The 20,566-nt window shown below is 40.7% G+C and overlaps 1 protein-coding gene across 2 annotated transcripts in view; it reads right to left on the minus strand.

Moving 5' to 3' along the window:
• Positions 1–579: 579 nt before the first annotated feature.
• FAM149A (family with sequence similarity 149 member A) overlaps positions 580–20,566 on the minus strand; it is a 120,343-nt gene continuing 100,356 nt past the window's right edge. The window contains exons 10-14 of one of the 2 annotated variants that reach the window (XM_089669585.1): positions 19,844–20,068; positions 17,196–17,316; positions 16,877–17,005; positions 16,208–16,286; positions 580–11,392 (exon numbers count right to left, since the gene is read on the minus strand). In XM_089669585.1, the coding sequence (XP_089525711.1) occupies positions 11,319–11,392; positions 16,208–16,286; positions 16,877–17,005; positions 17,196–17,316; positions 19,844–20,068 (628 nt within the window). In that variant the 3' untranslated portion in view covers positions 580–11,318. Of the gene's footprint in view, positions 11,393–16,207; positions 16,287–16,876; positions 17,009–17,195; positions 17,317–19,843; positions 20,069–20,566 lie in introns of both variants that reach the window. The other variant, XM_089669584.1, reaches the window with a different exon arrangement.

The following is a 20,566-nucleotide window of genomic DNA, read 5'->3' on the forward strand; positions in this document are numbered from 1 at the left end:
CACATACCTTACTAAATATTAATATGTAAAATGATCAAAAGCTTTTAAGTCCCACCCCTATATACGCAATCTATTTTTTGTATCATCAATGCCATATATGGGCAAAAACTGCACCCATCTTTGTTTAAACGTTTTTGTAGGGTATAAGATTTGGGACTGCCCCGTTAAAGGCGTCCCAGGTGGTACAAAAGCATAATATCCCAGTCTTGATTGCACATACTTTCTTTACTGTGCAACTTCACTTGAAGTAATGCATTTTTAAAGCTGCAGATCAGTGTGATTTGTACCTCTAATTTCACTATGGCTTGCAACTTCATTTAACAGAAGTCAATGCAAGTCGCAATGAAATCAGAAAAAAAGTAGTGCAAGAACTGTTTTTGAAATTGCGCTACTTCAAATCACTGATTAAGTCAGTGCCATAGAAATACGTTAGATGCAACTTCAGCTGCGATTTGTAAATCACATGTCGCACCTGAAGTCGCACCAGTGTTAAGCGGGGCTTAAAATTGTGTCCCTTTAACTTCTAAGAATCCTTTCAATGTATTAAATCACTTATTGGAATTCAAACAGAAACCACACTTACAAAACACATCAATTTATTTCCATTGCATATAGAGTATATAAAGAAATTGAAATTTGACAAACTTATCTTGAATAAAGTAAAATGTACAAAATATAAAAATGAATTTATATACATGCTTACAAAAATATAATTTGGCAAGTAAATACAAACATACAGATATTGTAAAGACATGCCCTGTGTAGGTAGTAAAAACCCAAGCTTGAAAAAATACCATATTGTACATCATTGTAAAAATGTTGTAGCTAAATGAGCATTGTGTAATACATTGCTATGTGAATACTGCTGAGCAATCAAGATCCATTCTGATTTTCTGAATTTAAGAAGTCTGAAAGCCCATCCCAGGTTCCTGTCTGATGGTGGCGACTCAGAAAATGAAGCCAAGATGGGGATCACAGGCCCAAGACCTCCACCATTTAACAATAAGCTCATAGTGGCAGCTTCCTATGTTTCTATTCTCACAGGTTGACATTAGAGAGAACCTGTGCTTTGTCCATGCACTCTTCTCTCTCCAGCAGCACATACTCATTTTCTTTCCCCTGCATGTTGGAGATTCCAAAGGGCTAAGGACTATCTTACTGCTGCTACTTGACAGCTGACCAATCGCTAAGAACTGATTCTGTCACCCTAGTGGAAGTAGAGTGAGTCACATCTTACCCCATATGAGGCATTTCTCTTTGCTCCTGGCAGCTGCATGGAGTATTATGGGAAGGTGAGTACATGTTGCTGGGGAGGGGAGTGCTAGGTGTCCCTTTTTCTTTGTCCTGCTTGGGAAAAGAACAGGGTCACTCTACGCAACCCATAGACATTAGATGATCTTCTGATTAAGCTGATTTTGACAGAACTGGTTTACAAGCAATTACAGGCAGTTGAAAAATCTCTAGATCATAGCCTACTGGCTGGGTTGAATTTTCCCATCTGATAGCGTATGTCTGCTTAGGACAGACATCCACATTCCAGTGATATGAACAAAGATGTTTATGTAACAGGTTGGTCAATGAAAGATCACTTGATGTGTCTAAAGACCAGTATTAGAATTTATGTTAGAAGAAGTGACATGTTGAAGTCCTAATTAGACCTTGTTCACATGGGCTATAGCTTGCACATTTTTGTAGAACATTTTTGATGCATTTTCATGCTTCATGTGCTTTTTTTTTTAGTAATAGTAGAAAACACATCAAAACCAAATGTACATGTGATTTTAATGTGCTCCCACGGGGTAAAAAATGCAGTATGCTGAACCAAAGAAGAACCTGCACTTTTAAAAAAATCTCATTGCACCATGTTGTGTTAATGTGAATGGGCACCAAAGAGAATAATGTGATTTCCAATGTTGTGCATTTCAGTGTGATGGCAGACTAGTTTCTCCTAACTTATGTGAATGGGGTCTCAGTGCAGTGAATACAAGTTTTTGTATTTGCAGAGTTTTCAGCAACATTTACTGAATAAATGCACATGATTTTGCAGGAGAACGGGAGCCTCTATATGGGCTGTCAGCCAGAGAACCGGAGGAAGATTCAATGGACTACCACAATTACCACAATAGCAGTCCATTAAGAACTGCCGTGGTGGCAGAATGGACTTGTAGTTAATTAATTCACAGATACCTGAGAATAAATGACATGGCTGTGCAGGAGGAGCCCAGCACTGCTGCGCTGCTTATAAATGTGACAGTAGCGTGACAGTGGCTGAGGGAGGGAAGAACCGCTGCCCGCTGTCAAGGGTGGGGAGCAGTGTCAGGGTGGATGGGAGGCATCTGCACCATGTAACATGTTACAACCTAAGAACAGGTAGCCTCTCATTTCTTTACTGACACTTGTGTAACTACTGACAATAGCCCCATGTAAACAAGCTCACAGTTGTAATATCATCAGTGAGCTTGTTTACTTTTGTAGAGCAGACTACGGGCAATATTGTAAAAGGGATCTAGCAGCTGTACAGCCACCTGATTGTTTCCATGGAACAAAAGAAAGGCACATCAGGATGACAAATAGTGAGAGATAGAGGTATCTGCATTTTCATTTATACTGTGATGTGTACACTCAGAAGTGCTCAGCTCTGAGTACTTTTGGGTTCAGAGCTGAATGAAGCTGCTTTGCTGTTTCATCTATCAGAGTGGCCCAAGTGCAGAAGAGACATCAGGGTCCAAAAGACCCCGAAGTCTCCATAAAACGTACCTGTCACACAAAACATGACACCCCCCTTATGATAGCAATAAAATTAATAGAACAAAAAAAAATACAAAAATAGTAAAAAATATTAAAAAAAATGTAAAACCCCCATTGCACATGCACATATTCATGCGAATATGAGTGTACAGTGCATTAAGTACTGCCGAACATACCAAAATCAGAGGAATAATTCTAGGGCCATCATTTATAGTTAACTGTAAGTTAATGATCTGTCACCTATGAACAATTTGTTGTATTATAATATATTGCCACATTATGGGCACATGTAGTTTTGAGTCTTGACATATATGGTATCTATTTACTTGACGCTGTTTCATTCTATATTTTAAATACAAATTTAGAAATTTTACTGTGTTTGTGTGCACAAAAATTATTTTTTGTTGTCTTTAATGAAAATAGAACTTTGATAAAAAGCACAAACATTGTCTGACATAAAAATTGGAACTGCCACCATTTTATTCTACAGGGCCTTTGCTTTTCGAAAATGTATTGAGAGTAAGTAATCTTCAGGGCTGAAATGTGCATTTTAACATTTGTGTAAAATCCTAAACATTTTTATAGCAAAAGGACTAAAGTACCATTCAACCCTAGATTGGGAATATTAAACACAGATACTAATGGGAGTAGGCTTCAGCAGTTTGTGAAGCCTGTTAAAAGCCTGCTGAAGCCTACTAGTGCCTAGAAGCATCACAAAATCTTACTGTACACATCACTCTTGTGCAAGCTGAAGCTCTTGTGAACAAGGCCTAATGGGGCACATTGTTTTTTGTAACTGGTCTCCAGCACACAGCTTATACATACGATTACAGAAAACATATAAAGCACTTTAGCCACTGACAAGACTCAACACATGGCTGTCACCAATCTATGAAGGTTGACAAACTTATAATCTACAATGACATCACAAAAAGATTTTTGAGGGTAAGATACATAAATGTTCTTCAAAACAAATGCTATTTTCATATTGATACAAAAATATATTCATTGTAAACATTATATATTAAGTTCACACACAGGTATATACTGTAGCACAGGTATATATGTATTGTATATTATGCTGTGAATCTTGTAAAATGCATTGATTATTTCACAATTTGTGAAAAATGTATTATGATTTTGGTTTAATATTATAACATTAAAATGCTACATAAAAGGAACCTGTCTCATTGATTTAGGCATACAGATATTCTCTGGGGTTGATTTACTAAAAGAAGTGACACTTGAAAGTGGATGTTCAGGTAACATAGTGAATATGATAAAGCTGCCATGACTTTGAATACTCAGTTATATGAAAAAAATGGAGGTTTTGCTTTATAACTGTAATGAACACTGATTTAGGGAGTCTTCACACTGCTCCGGTGCAGTCCCTCAATGCTATGGGGAAAGCGCAGCTAATCCACGGATTTTGTGTGGTTAGCTGCACTTTGCCATAGACTTCTATATGTCCCACAGTTTTGGTGCAGTTTCAGAAAGCGCGCTAAAGATGCAGCATGCAGGAGTTTTGGTGCGATTTCTGAAACTGCACCAAAACTGCAGGATCCCATAGAAATCTAGCAGCTAACCCTCACAAAAACCGCATGTTAACTGTGCATTAGTAGAAGAGCAGAGGGGCAATGTGAATTTGCCCTTAAAGTATTAATTGATCTAATGAAACACTTGATTGAATGATTTACTTGGTTAAAGTGTATGTCTGGGCAAAAACAATTCTGCTACTGCTACACCGAAATCTCAAGCGGTGTTGTAAGCCATGCTTTGTTTTCTCCTGCTAGACTACAGAGCACCTACCCCTCTACTTATTTCCATAATGTAAGGGGAGGTGTTCTGTAGACCAGAAAAAGGAGAACTGTCAGGGCTGATAACACTGCTTGCAATTTTTTGTGCAGCAAAGGCATTATGCAATCAACTCAAAGAGAACACTTTGAATTCCCTGGATCTGCCAGATCTACAGGTATTTTCTGTACTTGAAGTGTTTTTAAAGTGTCAAAACACGGAAATACGTATGTTGTGTACTGCACAATAGATGCATAGTTTTTATGCCTAGACATACACTTGTGAACAGTCTCTGCTTCTTCTGTAAATCAACCGCACTGACTATGCAGTGATGTCATCTCCAATGTAAATTATTCTTTTAATATTAAATATTTTTATGTTTCTGGATCTTTCTGCTGATTATCAACTTTAAGTTATGCCTTCTTCATTCATTTTTATACTCTGATCCAAATGTGACTTTGGGGTAAATTTTTAAATAATGGGGGAATAAGGAACAGATCTGAACTTTTATCTTGAGTGCAGGTTCAAAAATGACAGCTTGAACCCAACTAGTTTATGATTAATTTGGGGCTAAAAGATGCAGATGCACAGAGCTCTCAAAGAACAGTATCTTGTATCGATAGCAGGATTTCAGACACACATATGAAAGGTCATCACAGACTTTTGCTGCATGTGCCTACCAACACTTGTTCAGCATGGAATGCAGTGTAAGTTTTTCTTACACCATAGCCCTGATATCAAGCTGTGTCTCCCCAAATGTACTACTACACCTGTATGCTTGCCTCGTTAGATGGCATTGACAGTGGAGCTGGACTTGTGGAGTTGGACTTGTAGTACAAAATGACTCAGATACACTATATTGTCAAAAGTATTGGGTCACCCCTCCAATCATTGGATGCAGGTGTTCCAATCACCTCCATGGCCACAGGTGTATAAAATCAAGCCCCTAGGCATGTAGACTGCTTCTATAAGCATTTGTGAAAGAATGGGTTGCTCTCAGGAGCTCAGAGAATGCAAGCGTACCGTGATAGGTTGCCCCCTGTGCAGTAAGTCCATCTGTAAAACTTCCTTGCTACTAAATATTCCACGGTCAACTGTTAGTGGTGTTGTAACAAAGTGGAAGCAACTGGGAACAACAGCCATGAAGTGGTAGGCCAGGTAAAATTGCGGAGCAGGCTCAGTGCATGCTGAAATGTACAGTGCGCAGAAGTAGACAACTGTCTGCAGAGTCAAGAGCTAGAGACCTTCAAACTTCATGTGATTATCAGATTAGCACAACAACGGTGCCTAGAGAGCTTCATGGATTGGGTTTCCATGGCCAAGCACCTGAATCCAAGTGTCAGGGTCCTGTCCATGGCAGGAGTTCTGGAAGATCTGGCATTTCTGCCAATGCTCTACATGGCCGCAGAAGTACACATCAGCCTCAGTCTGGAGCCAGACGGCCTTTATAAGGAGGCTCATCACTTCCTCTGGTTGCTGGATGATCTCTAGCTCCCCGTGCCCTGTTCCTGTGATTCTGACTTGTGATTTCCTGTTACCGACTCGGCTTGCTCCTGGACCTGTCTACTCTGATTTACCCCTGATCTGACCTCGGCTTGGCTTACAGACACTCTCTCTCTCTCTCGCTCCTCTGTGAATGAACTCGGCTATCCCATCTGACTACGACCGCTCTGATTCCCACCTGGTACCTGACCTTGGCTTGAACTGACTATCCAGTAAACATCCAAATTGCATACCACGCACAGGTGCCTCTTGTCTGCAGACCTATCTCCGTGTATCAACTGTACTTCTGAGTGGACCACCAACCAGCACTCCTACAGGCGACCTGTGCGACTTTGGGCCAGACTCCAGCTGTCCCACTCTCAGGGGAGTCCAGAACTTAGCCGCAAGGGAAGCCCTCTCTCCATTGGCCTCCATCACCAGGTACGTGATACCAAGCCTTACATCACCAAGTGCAATGCAAAGCATCGGACACAGTGGTGTAAAGCATGCCGCCACTGGACTCTATGGATGGACGGGCTTGGCAGTTGCCAGGGGAACGGCAATTGCCTGACTGCGTTGTTCCAAGTGTAAAGTTTGGTGGAGGAGGAATTATGTGTGAGTTGTTTTTCAGGGGTTGGGCTTGGCCCCTTAGTTCTAGTGAAGGGAACTCTTAAGGTGTCACCATACCAATACATTTTGGACAATTGCATGCTTGAAACGTTGAGCGAGTTTGGGGTGGAGGAACTTGACTGGCCTGCACACAGTCCTGACCTCAACACAGTAGAGTACCTTTGGAATGGATTAAAGTGGAGACTACGAGCCAGGCCTTCTCATTCGACATCAGTGCCTGACCTCACAAATGCGCATCTGGAAAAATGGTCAAACATTCCCATAGACACAATCCTAAACCTTGTGGACAGCCTTACCAGAAAAGTTGAAGCTGTTATAGTTGCAAAATGTGGGCCAACTCAATAATGAACCCTACGGACTAAGACTGGGATGCCATTAATGTTCATGTATGTGTGAAGGCAGGATTCTCAATACCTTTGGCAATATAGTGTATCTTTGCCAGCTGTTGTGTCCCTGCGTATGCATAGCCAATGGCTAAAGCAAGCCATAAATTAAATATTTACTTTCTTTCCACCATGGTTGGATGGAAAGAAAATCGCTTGGATCCCCCCATCAACATAGTCACTGTCAATAGGGGAATCCCTCCCGCAACACTATTGTGTTCTACTAGCGGGGAACCTTCCCTGGTGGCAGAACACTATTATCACTGCCGGCTGCTATAGCTGCCAGCAGTATTCATGTGTAGAAAATCCAACAGGCTGATTGTACTGAAGTTGAGTCTGGATCAACTTCAGTACAACCGATCTTTCCATAGATGGATCGAATCTTGGCTGGTCCCTGCTGAACCAGTCAAGATCCGATCTATATTTGGCTGGCTTTAGGACATGGGAGGCATGCTGCAGACACCTCTAGTGCTGACTTTTCAAGGATAAAACAACAGAGAGCTAACAAGGTTTCCTACCAATCTGATTGCTATTACCCAAAGAGTATACTGCAAATGAAAGAAAATCTTATAAAGGAATCATTCAGTTGTGTGTTATGTGACAAATGTAATGTGAAATGATAGTGAATATGTCTGTGACACATACTGAAATGTTGCACAAATTATTTTTATAGGGCTCTCTGTGTTGCAATAACATGAAAATACTGACCTTATAACATAACATGCTGATGCATGAAATACTGTATCTGTGTGTATAAAAATTCAGTACAATTACATGGGACATCATGCAAAAACACGGTAATATAATCTCCATCTATATAATATTATTATCTAGTCTCTTCCATAAGGTAAAAGACAACAAGCAAAAGCCATACAGAATAACAATATCTCTTAATTTTAGCTCCATACATTGAAATTCCTATGCTACTAAGGTTACCAAACTTTGCACATTACCACTGCTGTTTTTATTGCTTTGAAAAATCCTTTGTGCAAAGTAGGCACCATTCTAGGGAGCGCTACATTTTACAATATTACCCTGGAGTAACCTGAGTCTTTCCACTGATCTTATTTAGCTTAGGTTCACACATATGCGGTTCAAAATTGATCTGGTTTGTAGTGCGATTTATGGTAGCCGCTGCGGTGTAAATGACATGCAATTCTCCTTGAACAGCACAATGAGTTTTTCATCCTCTACCTTTCACTTGCAGTTCCCATTCAACTTCATTCAGTGTGAATTTGAAACGCACTGCTCCAAACTCGCACATGACTCTTTTTCAAAATTGGATGGATGGATGGAATGCATATATCTAATTACCCTCTATAGGAACACATTGATTTTCTTTGGCTATGCAAATTCATAAGCTCAAAATGCATCAAAACCGCACATATGTGAGCCAGGACCCAGGGCTTAAGGTAACCTTCAATTGAATCAAAGCACATTAAGCTATGTGAACTGGCATATAATAAACACAATAAGATGGTAGACCTTACCCTCGGTGTTACAATCATACTTTTGTTAATGCTACTGGAGTGCCCTGATATACTTTTAGGGTAGTTAAGACAAGGCACCCCCAATGTGATAGATTGCCTAAGCAGCCTATCTTCAGGGACTTTAACTCAGTTTTCAGTTTTCCCGGAATTAGAAGTGGAGCTTTGGAAGGTTTGGACAGTTTGGTGAAGAGTATTATCATAAATGAAAGGTACATGAAAGATTGTAAGCCCTCATGAGCAGGGCCCCCTAAAACTGAATTGTATTGCAACTGTACTGTCTCCCTTTATTCTGTAAAGAGCTGCATAAACTGATGGTGCTATATAAATCCTGAATAATAATGTAGCACCCTCCTAGTGCAGCTAGGGGGAACTAGATCCCAATGGTTAGACAGGAGCTGGTTAGTAGCTCAGGTGTTATAGCCAGAGGGGTCAGGGCTGACAGACTCTGCAGACCAGCCCCTCTAGAATTTCCCCCTGCTCTGAGGCTTTCGGAGGAGGGCTTTTGAAGCAGTGGGTGGATCTGAGGAGTGGCTGGCTGCATTCTTGAGGGACCTCAGGCAATCCCCAACAGAAGGCTTGGCAAGGGGATGGGACTCCCTTAAAAGTGTAAGAGAGGGCTAAGTAGGAGGAGAGTGAGAGGAGTCAGGTGGAAGAAGGAGTAGGAGGATGTGAGGCTGGAGGTGGAAGGCTGCCAGGAGGCCTGGTGAGATGGAGCCTGCCTGCAAGCCTGGAGCTGGGAAGGAGGAAAACTCGGGACTCACTGGTCCCCCTGAGTGAAGACCACCTGTATGGCAGCAGCCATCCTATAAGCAGTACAGGAGAGGATCTGAGTGAGTACACCTGCACCCCCTGGGCAGATAGGGGAAGGAGCACTCTGGTGGGAAACCAGTTTTTCCTCCTACTAGTGACAGTTCACCTCAGTTAAAAGGGACAGGAATGAGGTCCCCTGCTCAGGAAGGAAGTCTATGGTAGTACAACTAGAAGCTGCTGGCTAGCACTCCAACAGAGACTGTGTTGCTGAAGAAGAGCAGCTTGTGAATAGTTCAGGAAGTTGTCCTCACATTTTGGCTCCCTTGGACATCCTATACCCCTTACCCTATCCAAGTGCTAATAAACAACAAAATGAATGCTCAAGGACTGATTTCTGTCTCTGGATGAAAGTTTGTGTGGAAAATGCTGAATGACTGACTGTGCAGGACTATGGGGGACCCAAATTCATCAGCAATCCCTAAGGGAGTAGTGTTGCAATAATAATATAGTCTGGCACATTACGGAGCCTATTATACACCAGTTACTTAAAATCAGTATGCTTTTTATCTAGTATATGTACACTTTAATTGATAGAACTCAGTCCTGACACTTCATTAGGTGAGCCCAGAATAATACAGTACTGCAAGTAATATATTAAAATGCACTGAGGTAAGGTGACGTAAAACGTCCAATCATGCACCAAAGGCTTCTCTTTTCTAAATTCACCAGCACATGAATGGATATTTAATAAATTATTGCTACAGCAAAGAAGCTTATATTCAGCTTGGCACTAGAACTGAGGGGCCTAATGATGGCTGATATATATTTATGTCATGCCAATAGAATTGCTGATAAATATTAGTAGATCTATTTAGTGGCTTTTATTTGATGGAGCAAAATGCATCATGCAAGTGTGATAAGTACTATAGACTGATCAGCAATCATATTTTTCTTGCATGACTGCAGAAAACTGATCAAAGGCAAATTCTGATTTGTTGCTGTGGGTCGCTACACATACATAATTACTCAGCCTTGTGAATTAAACTCTTATGCTGAGACAACTTCAGGCTATGCCGCCATTTTCAATGCAGATTACAATAGTCTTAAAGTAGAACTAAAGCCCCGTTGTAATAAACAGCAAGCAGGCATTCTCATATCTCTTCTGCAATAAAATGCCCCAATCCCCACGTGCGCCGACTTATCTGGCACTGTAAACTGAGCTGCGCATGTGCAGCTCAGTTAACATTGCCAGACAGGTCTCTGAGTGCCAGGATGATGGGCTTCTGTGCATGCACAGGAATGACGTCATCGCCTACCAGCCAATGAAAAGGTCCAAAGACCAACACTCAGAAGAAGATGCAAGTGCCAGCACAGGACCATTGGACAGGTAAGTATGGAAACTTTAGTTCTGCTTTAAATCTGTGCCGCTTAAGAGCTCTGTTTCAGTCATTTCTTGTGCATTTCTTAGTGTAAAACTGTGCTACTGGACATAATTATACTGTCCTAGCTAAAAAGTGCTTTATCCACTAGGATATGATTTTCTACGTTTAAGCTTGATATACACTCATACTTTTTTTTTTATTCAGCCTGTGGACTGATTCCTCCATCCAAGGTCTACAGTACAGATGAATGAATCTCCCACTGCAGAACTCGAACAGTGGCTGCATCTGACTGGGTGCAGCCACTGTTCAGCTGAAAAATTTCCAGCAGGTTTCTTCAACAAAAGTCAACTGAACTGTCTTGGGGGGGGGGGACGACCCACTGAGCAAATTTCTTCCTAAAGAATTTTTCACAGTGTATGGCCAGCTTTATAAAAACTATTACCAAGGGGGAGAGCAACATGTTTTTTTTTCACACAGCTTTCTGCATGAAATGATTGTATTGTGTACATTACATAATTATATTATGTTAAATACATTACAATAAATCCTCATATTGTGAAATAAATCAATTAACATACAGGACATAATTGTGAGCACATGGATTGGGAGAGCTGTGCACCCACTAATTTTGTAAAAAGTATTATCCATGTTACTGCTCATTAGGAGGCCACTTGAAATTTTCTTCTCGAATTTGGTGGATACCTCTGAAATGATTTTGGTTGATATTGGGAACCTTGATGGGAAAAGCAAAACATGTAAATTGATATTTCTTAAAATCATTCACAATTATAGAAATTATTAAATGGAAGAACTTGCTGCACAGAACATTAATTGTTACCTAAGCACATATATTTTGTGGTGGTAACTTCAGGTATAATATATTGTGAAGGGGATGAGGTAAGTCCAACTCATCCCATCCAAATGGACCTACAGGGCTATTTTTTACTTTGAAGGAGAGGTCAAACAAGTTAACAATTGTTCTTTCAAGTATAAATGTGACCCTCTTATTATTTATTTATTTATTTCAGGTACTTCTATAGCGCCATCAATTTACACAGCGCTTTTACATATATATTGTACATTCACATTGGTCTCTGACCCTCAAGGGGTGTACAATCTAAGGTCCCTAACTCGCATTCATACATACACATACTAGGGCCAATTTAGACAGGAGTCAATTAACCTACCAGCATGTCTTTGGAGTGTAGGAGGAAACCGGAGTACCCAGAGGAAACCCACGCAGGCACAGGGAGAACATGCAAACTCCAGGCAGGTGGTGCCATGGCTGGGATTTGAACCGGCGACCCTAGTACTGCCAGGTAGAAGTGCTAACCACTTAGCCACTGTGCTGCCCACGCTTCATCATGATTGTTAAAGCCTAAGTTTAGAACAAAAACCACAAGGTACATAAACTTACTGTTAATCCGATGTGTACCCTGTGTTGCTGTCGCCTGTATTCTTTGAAATCATCCTCCTTCGATGCCAACCCTACCCCCCAGCGCTGTAATTTTCTGGTGCAGCAGGGGTTAGGGAGCTAAGACAGGCACTCATCAAGAGGGTCTAACTACAGCCAATCTTTCTGCCCACCTCTACCATTCATAGAAGAAGTTGTACCATAGCTTCTATGAATGAAATGTGATCTATGAATGGAGGCCAGGCAGATAATTGAAAGGTCCATCTTCCCTCCATTCATAGATCATGTTTCATTCATAGAATTGAGGGGGCTTCAAAGGAGGAAGATTTTAAAGAATGCAGGAGCCAGCAGCACAAGTGATCAGATTAATAGTAAGTAATGTCCCTTGTGATGATTTTTTTTAAAACTGAACTTGGGCTTTAAGCTGTTTCCCACAAGTAATCATTTGTAACATTGGAAAATGTTAAAGGGCCCATTCATCCAAACAAATTATTTCAGTTTTAGATAGATGCCAGTATTTGAGTATATACCCCAACTTAATATATATCTTTGTTCTTGACTACCCAGCTCGATCCTCTCACTACTTCATTTGTTATAGGTGTTTCACGAAGGAGATATCAGCATAAAGAAAAGAGATACCTCTTGTGCAACCATTTTCACTTCTGGCATTCAGATCTCATCAGTGAAGTCTAATAAAGTTATTTGAAGCTGAGGGATCCAACCATGACCAAAACATCAGTATTGTTTGCACTGATTCATTTAAAGGATAAATTCACCTTTTAACAAAAAATAATAAATGCACAATGTTTTGCATTTATTATTTTTGTTTGTGGAGCCTCTAAAGCATTGCACCAGTAATCAGCAGATCGCTGTTGCCTTGCAGGTCTCCCCCTAACCTGTCAGTATATCTGCTTGCTTGTACATCCCATATGGGAAAGCAGATACTTACTGACAGGAAGGCGAGCGCCGCAGTAGTAAACTGAAAACTACATGCCCACAGCTGCAAAGGCTGTCAGAACTTGTAGTTTTCTCATTCACAGAATACTGTGAATGAGTGATAGCTAATGGGGAGGAGAAGATCCCCTGCTAGCTGTCACAACGTGGATCAGAGGGGTACGGGGGGTGGTCCGATCGTAACATGTTACATGTTAAACCCTGAATATGGGCGTAACATATAACATGTTATGAAAGGTAAAATTATCCTTTAAGGAATGTTTTGCTTTCATTAATACTATGTAAAAACCCCTTTCAAAAGCACCAATCTCATCAACACATTTCTGAGGAATGGATTGTTTTTTCCAGCCAACCAACAGCTATAAAGTTGGCTAAATAGACCTGTAGTACAATGTGGTGAAATACATTAAACCCACTTTAATGTAGACAGGAATACAAGGAATATATACTGAACTTATAGAATACAGTGCCTTGATAAAGTATTCATACCTCTTGAAATTTTCGATATTTTGTCATGTTACAACCAAAAATGAAAAATGTATTTTATTGGGATTTTATGTGATAGACCAACAAAAAGTAGCATATAACTGTGAAGTGGAAGAAAATGATAAATGGTTTTTAATTTTTTTTACAAATAAACATCTGAAAATTGTGGCGTGCATTTGTATTCAGCCCCTCTGAGTCAATACTTTGTAGAACCACCTGCAATTACAGTTGCAAGTCTTTTTGGGGATGTCTCTATCAGCTTTGCACATCTAGATAGTGACATTTTTGCCAATTATTCTTTGCAAAATAGCTCAAGTTCTATCAAATTGGATGGAGAATGTCTGTGAACAGCAATTTTCAAGTCTTGCCACAGATTCTCAATTGGATTTAAGTCTGGACTTTGACTGGGCCATTCTAACACAGGCATTTGCTTTAATATAAACCATTCCATTGTAGCTCTGGCTGTATGTTTAGGGTCGTTGCCCTGCTGGAAGGTGAACCTCTGCCCCAGTTTCAAGTCTTTTGCAGACTCTAACAGGTTTTTTTCTAAGATTGCCCTGTATTTGGCTCCATCCATCTTCCCATCAACTCTGAACAGCTTCCCTGTCCCTGCTAAAGAAAAGCATCACTACAGCATGATGCTGCCACCATCATGTTTCACGGTGGGAATGGTGTGTTCAGGGTGATATGCAGTGTTAGTTTTCCATCACACATAGCGTTTTGCTTTTAGGCCAAAAAGTAAAAATTTGGTCTCATCTGGCCAGAGCACCTTCTTCCACGTTTGCTGTGTCCCCCACATGGCTTCTTGTAAATTGCAAACGGGACTTCTTATGGCTTTCTTTCAACAATGGCTTTCTTCCTGCCACTCTTCCATAAAGGCCAGATTTGTGGAGTGCATGACTAATAGTTGTCCTGTGGACAGATTCTCCCATCTGAGCCATGGAACTGTGCAGCTCCTCCAGAGTTACCATGGGCCTCTTGGCTGCTTCTCTGATTAATGCTCTTCTTGCCCGGCCTGTCAGTTTAGGTGGACGGCCATGTCTTGGTAGATTTGCAGTTGTGCCATACTCTTTCCATTTTTGGATGATGGATTGAACAGCGCTCCGTGAGATGCTCAAAGCTTAGGATATTTTTTTTATAACCTAACCCTGCTTTAAACTTCTGCACAACTTTATTGCTGACCTGTCTGGTGTGTTCCTTGGCTTTCATGATGCTCTTTGTTCACTAATGTTCTTTAACAAACCTCTGAGGTCTTCACAAAACAGCTGTATTTACACTGAGATAAAATTACACATAGGTGGAGTCTATTTACTAATTAGTTGACTTCTGAAGGCAATTAGTTCCACTAGATTTCAGTTAGGGGTATCAGAGTAAAGGGGGCTGTATACAAATGCATGGCACACTTTTCAGATATTTATTTGTATAAAAATTTGAAAACCACTTATTTTCCTTCCACTTCACAATTATGTGCCACTTTGTGTTGGTCTATCACATAAAATCCCAATAAAATACATTTACATTTTTGGTTGTAATATGATAAAATGCGGACAATTTCAAGGGGTATGAATACTTTTTCAAGGCACTGTACCTTTGATCACACTAGAACTATTAATAGATAGCAGATAGGAATTGGTTATCAGTAAAATATGACTGTTATCAATCTAGCCTAGAAGGTAGGCTCAGTAGGTTAAAGTCCTTACTGATAAATAGAACAAAAATTTGGTTAGGGCCTCTTGAGCACAGCTTTCAAGCTGAATGTATGGGTGCACAGTGGAAAATAAGTTTGTTGTTCTGGTGCCCCAGAGCCACAGCTGCAGCGTGTTTTAGCCCTTAGGACTCAACATTTTCCATTTTAAAAATTGCATCCATAAGTGTGCCAGCAGTTACACAAGCACAGTGTTTGTTTGTATTTCAATTTCTTTACTGAGTTTTATGGCTTTGGCATTAACCTGTTCATGCTGACAGTACGCAAATATACGGCCTCTCGGCGGATGGCCCGATGCTGAGTGGCCACATATTTGCATACCAAAAGTAAACAAACACGTGCCAAGAGCGTGCGCCCCCTGCGTGCTTCTGACACATTTACCGTCACCTTATAAAAGGTCCTAATGGCAAGTAGTCACTACTTGCAATCAGGACCTTTCCGATCATGTGACTGCTGTGAAAGCCAATCACGGCAGTCACATGACCCTAAACCCCACCCCCTCTCCCAGCATCACAAACCCCTTAAAGAGCAGGGAGGCGCCAATGCCAGGGGGTTAAGGGCAATTTCACACTGGTTCACAACAAAATTGCATGAAAAACATGAAAATGCATGAAAAACGCCTATGTTTTAATGCATTCTTGAAGCATTTGCATTAGGTTTACACCCCCCCCCCCCCTTCACATCACTGCCTCTTGCCACAGGTGCAGTGCGCTTTTGATGTGGTTTTGTAGAGTTTGATGCGGTTCCCATTCATTTCAATAGGGAGGTGCGTTTCTTGGGGCTTTTTTTTTAACTGACCACTTATGCCCTAAAAATGCATAAAACAGGGTTTTTTACATCGGAAGCGCAAAGGACCAGTGTGAAGATGTACACAGACATACATAGGGAAGCATTTTTCTTGCGCTTTTTTCAAACACAAAAGCGCTTCAAAAAACTCCTCAGAGTGCACTAAGTAATATTTTACTGTGTTGCTTAAAATAGGATCTTACTTGTTAGGAAGGCTTGTCCTGTCCATGTATGATTAGCAAAATCCAAAGGAGTAAAAGATCTTCTATGGGATATCTCTGACTGTAATAAAATAAGTGATGTATTAACAATATGTTTAATTGCTGAACTCCAGATATAAAAACACCAATTAATTCAGTTTTATGTGTAACAAATATATTCAATGTAAGCTAGTCTAACTGCCTGGTTTTGATTTTGTATCAGACTTTTAATCTCTTTTACAGCACCAGTCAGACTGCAGGAGAGATGGGGAGCACTAGGGCCAATGAGCTCTACTACAGTGCATATACATTTTGACCAGAGGAGGGTACAGAGTGAAGAGAAAGATGACCCATTATTATGCTGCTACTGCTCCTTCACTGTCCAATAACAAGCTAGGGCAAGGAGGCCTAACTATGTTGCTCTACTGCAGTAGTGAAACACTAGTAGCATGGCTGTCTTGTAGAATGTGTATTTTTCAAAAAAGAATAGACAAGACTACAAATTTTTTCACAAGTAAAATAACTCCCATATATGTATTTCTATGCTGTATTTAGCTGTTTGCCTGACGTTCATCTTTAAGCTAACCATGTACAGTAGTAATGTACAAAAGAAACATTATATTTATTTACAACGAATAGAAAGTGTGAGATGCCAAATACGATTTGACTAACCCTGAAGGTATGTGTTGTATTGGGTCTTGAAAATTGTTCCACAATGACAGTTCTCTCCCGTAGGGGATGCCTTCCTGTAGTATTAGGCACAGCACTAGATATCCGGCTATGAGGATGCTTTCCTCTGTTCTGCTGGGTAGAAAAGAGATTGTTAGGAACATAACAAGATTTGATTTTATTAACAAATTACTTTACAAAATTAGGATAAAAATACTGCTTTAATTACTGGCTTCTTCCTATATCTTATCAGTAATAGTTTTGTTTTCTTTACATTAGCTAGTTCTACTTGGCAAATAAACAGATGTGCATGCTATCTTACAGCTGAGTGACGAGATCCGGGTACAGACAAATGTTGCTCCACTGTATCAGAGTTAATTGGCGGTAACTTATTCCTGCTGGTTTGGATAGATGGTGAAGACAGTCTTTCCAGTCCTGTGTATCTGAAATAAATTAATTTAAAAAACAAAAAAAAAACCAGTGTTAAAAAACAACAGCATCAATATGTGGCACTTGGGTGAGAAAAAACAGAACAGAGCAGAGCAAACACTTACAAAATGTAGTATATTAATGTCAAATTTATTAATAAAAATATATAAAAAATTTACTCACAAACATATATACCAAAAGGCAGCAAAGTCACATATACTGTGCACTGTTGGGTACTATCTGGCCCCGTTAGAGCCAGATCACCCATAAGATGACCTTGGCAGTTGCCTAGGACCCAATAGGTGTCCATGGGCTGGCACACATAGAAAAGCCAGCTGATATTGTTAGCCAGCCTTTCTATGCTTAGTGGAATCACTTCAAGTGGCCATACAGCAAGCCATTGAGCCCCACTGCTTGCTGGGCTCTTCTTTGTGCCTAGGAGCACTGGTTGCTATTAAAGGACAAATGGCCTGGAAAAGATCAGATAACTCCTATTCCTTCTGTACTGAAATGTATTCTAATTGTACTGTCTCCCTTATATTGTAAAGCGCTGCACAAACTGTTGGTGCTATATAAATCCTGTATAATAATAATAATAACTGCAGTTCTCAGATTTTTCTTCTTTACATTGAACTTGGAAGTCTTCATCTCTGATCACTCCAGGGTTCAGAGATGACTGACTCCCTATGCAATGGCAGTGTAACATGCCGATCAGAGATCGGGATCTGCATAGACTACAGACAGAAGAAACGTCAAGAGTTCAACAGGCCACTTATGCCTCCAAATAGACATCAACTTTTATACTATCACATAGCAGGCATGTCAACTACTTTGAAGCGCTTACAGTCAACTAGGATATAAAGGTAAGATTAAAGAAGATGAAGTCCAACTCCAAAAATGTCGGCAACAGGTGAATACAAAAATCTTCTTTATTGCATACAGGAGTAAAAATATTCCATGGCAAATATGAATAAGGTCTGTTTTAGACTGAAACGCGTTAGAGTAAATTTGTCATGGAATATTTTCACTCCTTTATGCAATAACGAAGATTTTTGTATTCAACTGTTGCCAACATTTTTGGAATTGGACTTATAAGCAGATGGAGACTGCTAGTCGGGCTCGGTGAGCTTATATGCTTTAAGCCTAATACATTTGACAAGTAGTAGTAACCCACTTTTGTTTGGATTTGTAAAGAAGATGAAGAGCTAAAAAATCTACTAGGATATAAGGGAGGATATAGATGGTGGAAATTAATTAACACCGCCAGGAGCTAAACTGTGGAAGTGATCTAACACTCCCCAATCGCACTGTGTATAGCTAAAATTAATAAAATCCATTGAATGGAGGATCTTGTGTCCTCTAACGGAAGGAACACACACAACATATTCTGGAGAACAAAGTTCTTCTGGATCAAATTTTAATCCATTTTTGTATATAAGGTTCTCTTGTAAAATTACTCCTCATAACCCTTATAATGCTTCATAACCTGCCTGACTGCTGCATACAAGTGATCATCCTGGGGTGGAAACCCATATTCCCTCTGTTTTTCCACCCCCTAGGTGGCTTTGGGTTTACTGCCCCACATTTATTTGCTTGCCTAGTGCCTTGAGTCTGGTTTTTGGTCTCATAGAAGTTGCATGGAATATTATGGCTACAGCTATGACAGTGCACTTTGATTTTCAGAATGTATAAACCAAGACTGAACAACACGTTTAAAATGGTTCTAAAGACTCAAGGTTTTTTACCTTCATGCATTCCATGCATGAAGGTAAAATACCTTCTGCGTGTAGCATCCCCCCTCCTGCCTCCCTAACACTTACCTGAGCCCCATTCTGATCCAGCGATTTCCATAAGAGCCTTGGTTGGCTGAGGCAGCAGTGGCAGCCATTGGCTTCCACTGCTGTCAATTACAGCCAGTGGGCCAATCAGAAGAGGGGGGCAGCACCAAGCCACGGTTCTGTGTGTGAATGGACAAGCAGAGCTGCCACTCAGGAGGGAGCCTGCTTGAGTGCCCCCTAGCAAGCTGCTTGCTGTGGGGGCACCCAACAGGAGGGAAGGGCCAGCAGCGCCAGCAGGAGACCCGAGAAGAGAGGGATCTGGGCTGCTGTTTGCAAAACCACTGCACAGAGCAGGTAAGTATGACACTTCTGTTATTTAAAAAAAACAAGACTTTAGTATCACTTTAATGTAGTTTCTGTGTGAGGAGCATAGAACTGCAGCCATATGACTGAATAAACCTTTTGTGAATCACCCTTGCATTAATATGCTCCTTTGGCCCTACTTCCCCTATGGGTCACAGGAGTGCACTTTGTTATCAGTCACAGGAGTACTGAGAACTGAGTGATCAGTGGCGTTTGATAGCTCAGATCTCGGTCTTAGAGATGATGGGGGACCAATGCTGCATCCATCTAGGTGAGTATGAGTGTTTTTTTTAATTTCCAAATTAATCTTTTATTAGCACTATAATTACCATGCAACAGGATACAAACTAATGAAGGACAGAACAACATTGCTGTTGGTTGTTTGCTAAACAGTACTCACAGTTTTGTACCCCTGAGCACTTCATCACTGTAAACATTAGGAGTTTTAGATGGGATGGACTCTAAAGTTAGAGCAGGCAGTCTTCGATGTGTCGGTGTTTTCCTAGAAGGAGTGTGCAGAAGGCGGGAGGACGAGAGAGCATTGCTGTCATTCAACCTTCCTAACCGATTCCGTGCAGAGCTCAGTCCCCTTGGAAAAATGTTTAAAGATTTGTCTTCTTGTTCACTTTGAACAAAATAAAAACACTGAATTAGTATGTGTATGAATAAATATTATATAAATATTATTATTATTATACAGTATTTATATAGCGCCAATAGTTTGCTCAGCGCTGTACATTATAATGGGAGACAGTGCATGAGACAGTACAGTAACAATACGATTCAATACACGAGGGGTTCGAGGGCCCTGCTCCTTAGAGCTTACAATCTAGGAGGGAGGGGATAGTGGTACAGGAGGAAATAGCTGTGGGGGATGGAGTTTTAGGAAGAGTGGAGGATTTTAGTAATCAGCTGAGGGCGAGGTAGGCTTCCCTGAAGAGATAGGTTTTCAGGGTGCGCCTAAAGGTGAGGAGAGTAGGTGATAGTCTGAAGGATTGGGGTAGGGAGTTCCAGATGATGGGGGAAGCCCTGGAGAAGTCCTGGAGACGGGCATGGGAGGAGGAGACCAGGGAACTAGAGAGTAGGAGGTCTTATGAGGAGCGGAGAGTATGTTTTGGGTGGT

Source organism: Staurois parvus, unplaced genomic scaffold (genome assembly GCF_062004578.1).
Source record: "Staurois parvus isolate SC_StPar_1 unplaced genomic scaffold, SC_StPar_1.0 ptg000080l, whole genome shotgun sequence".
NCBI classification, from domain to species: domain Eukaryota; kingdom Metazoa; phylum Chordata; class Amphibia; order Anura; family Ranidae; genus Staurois; species Staurois parvus.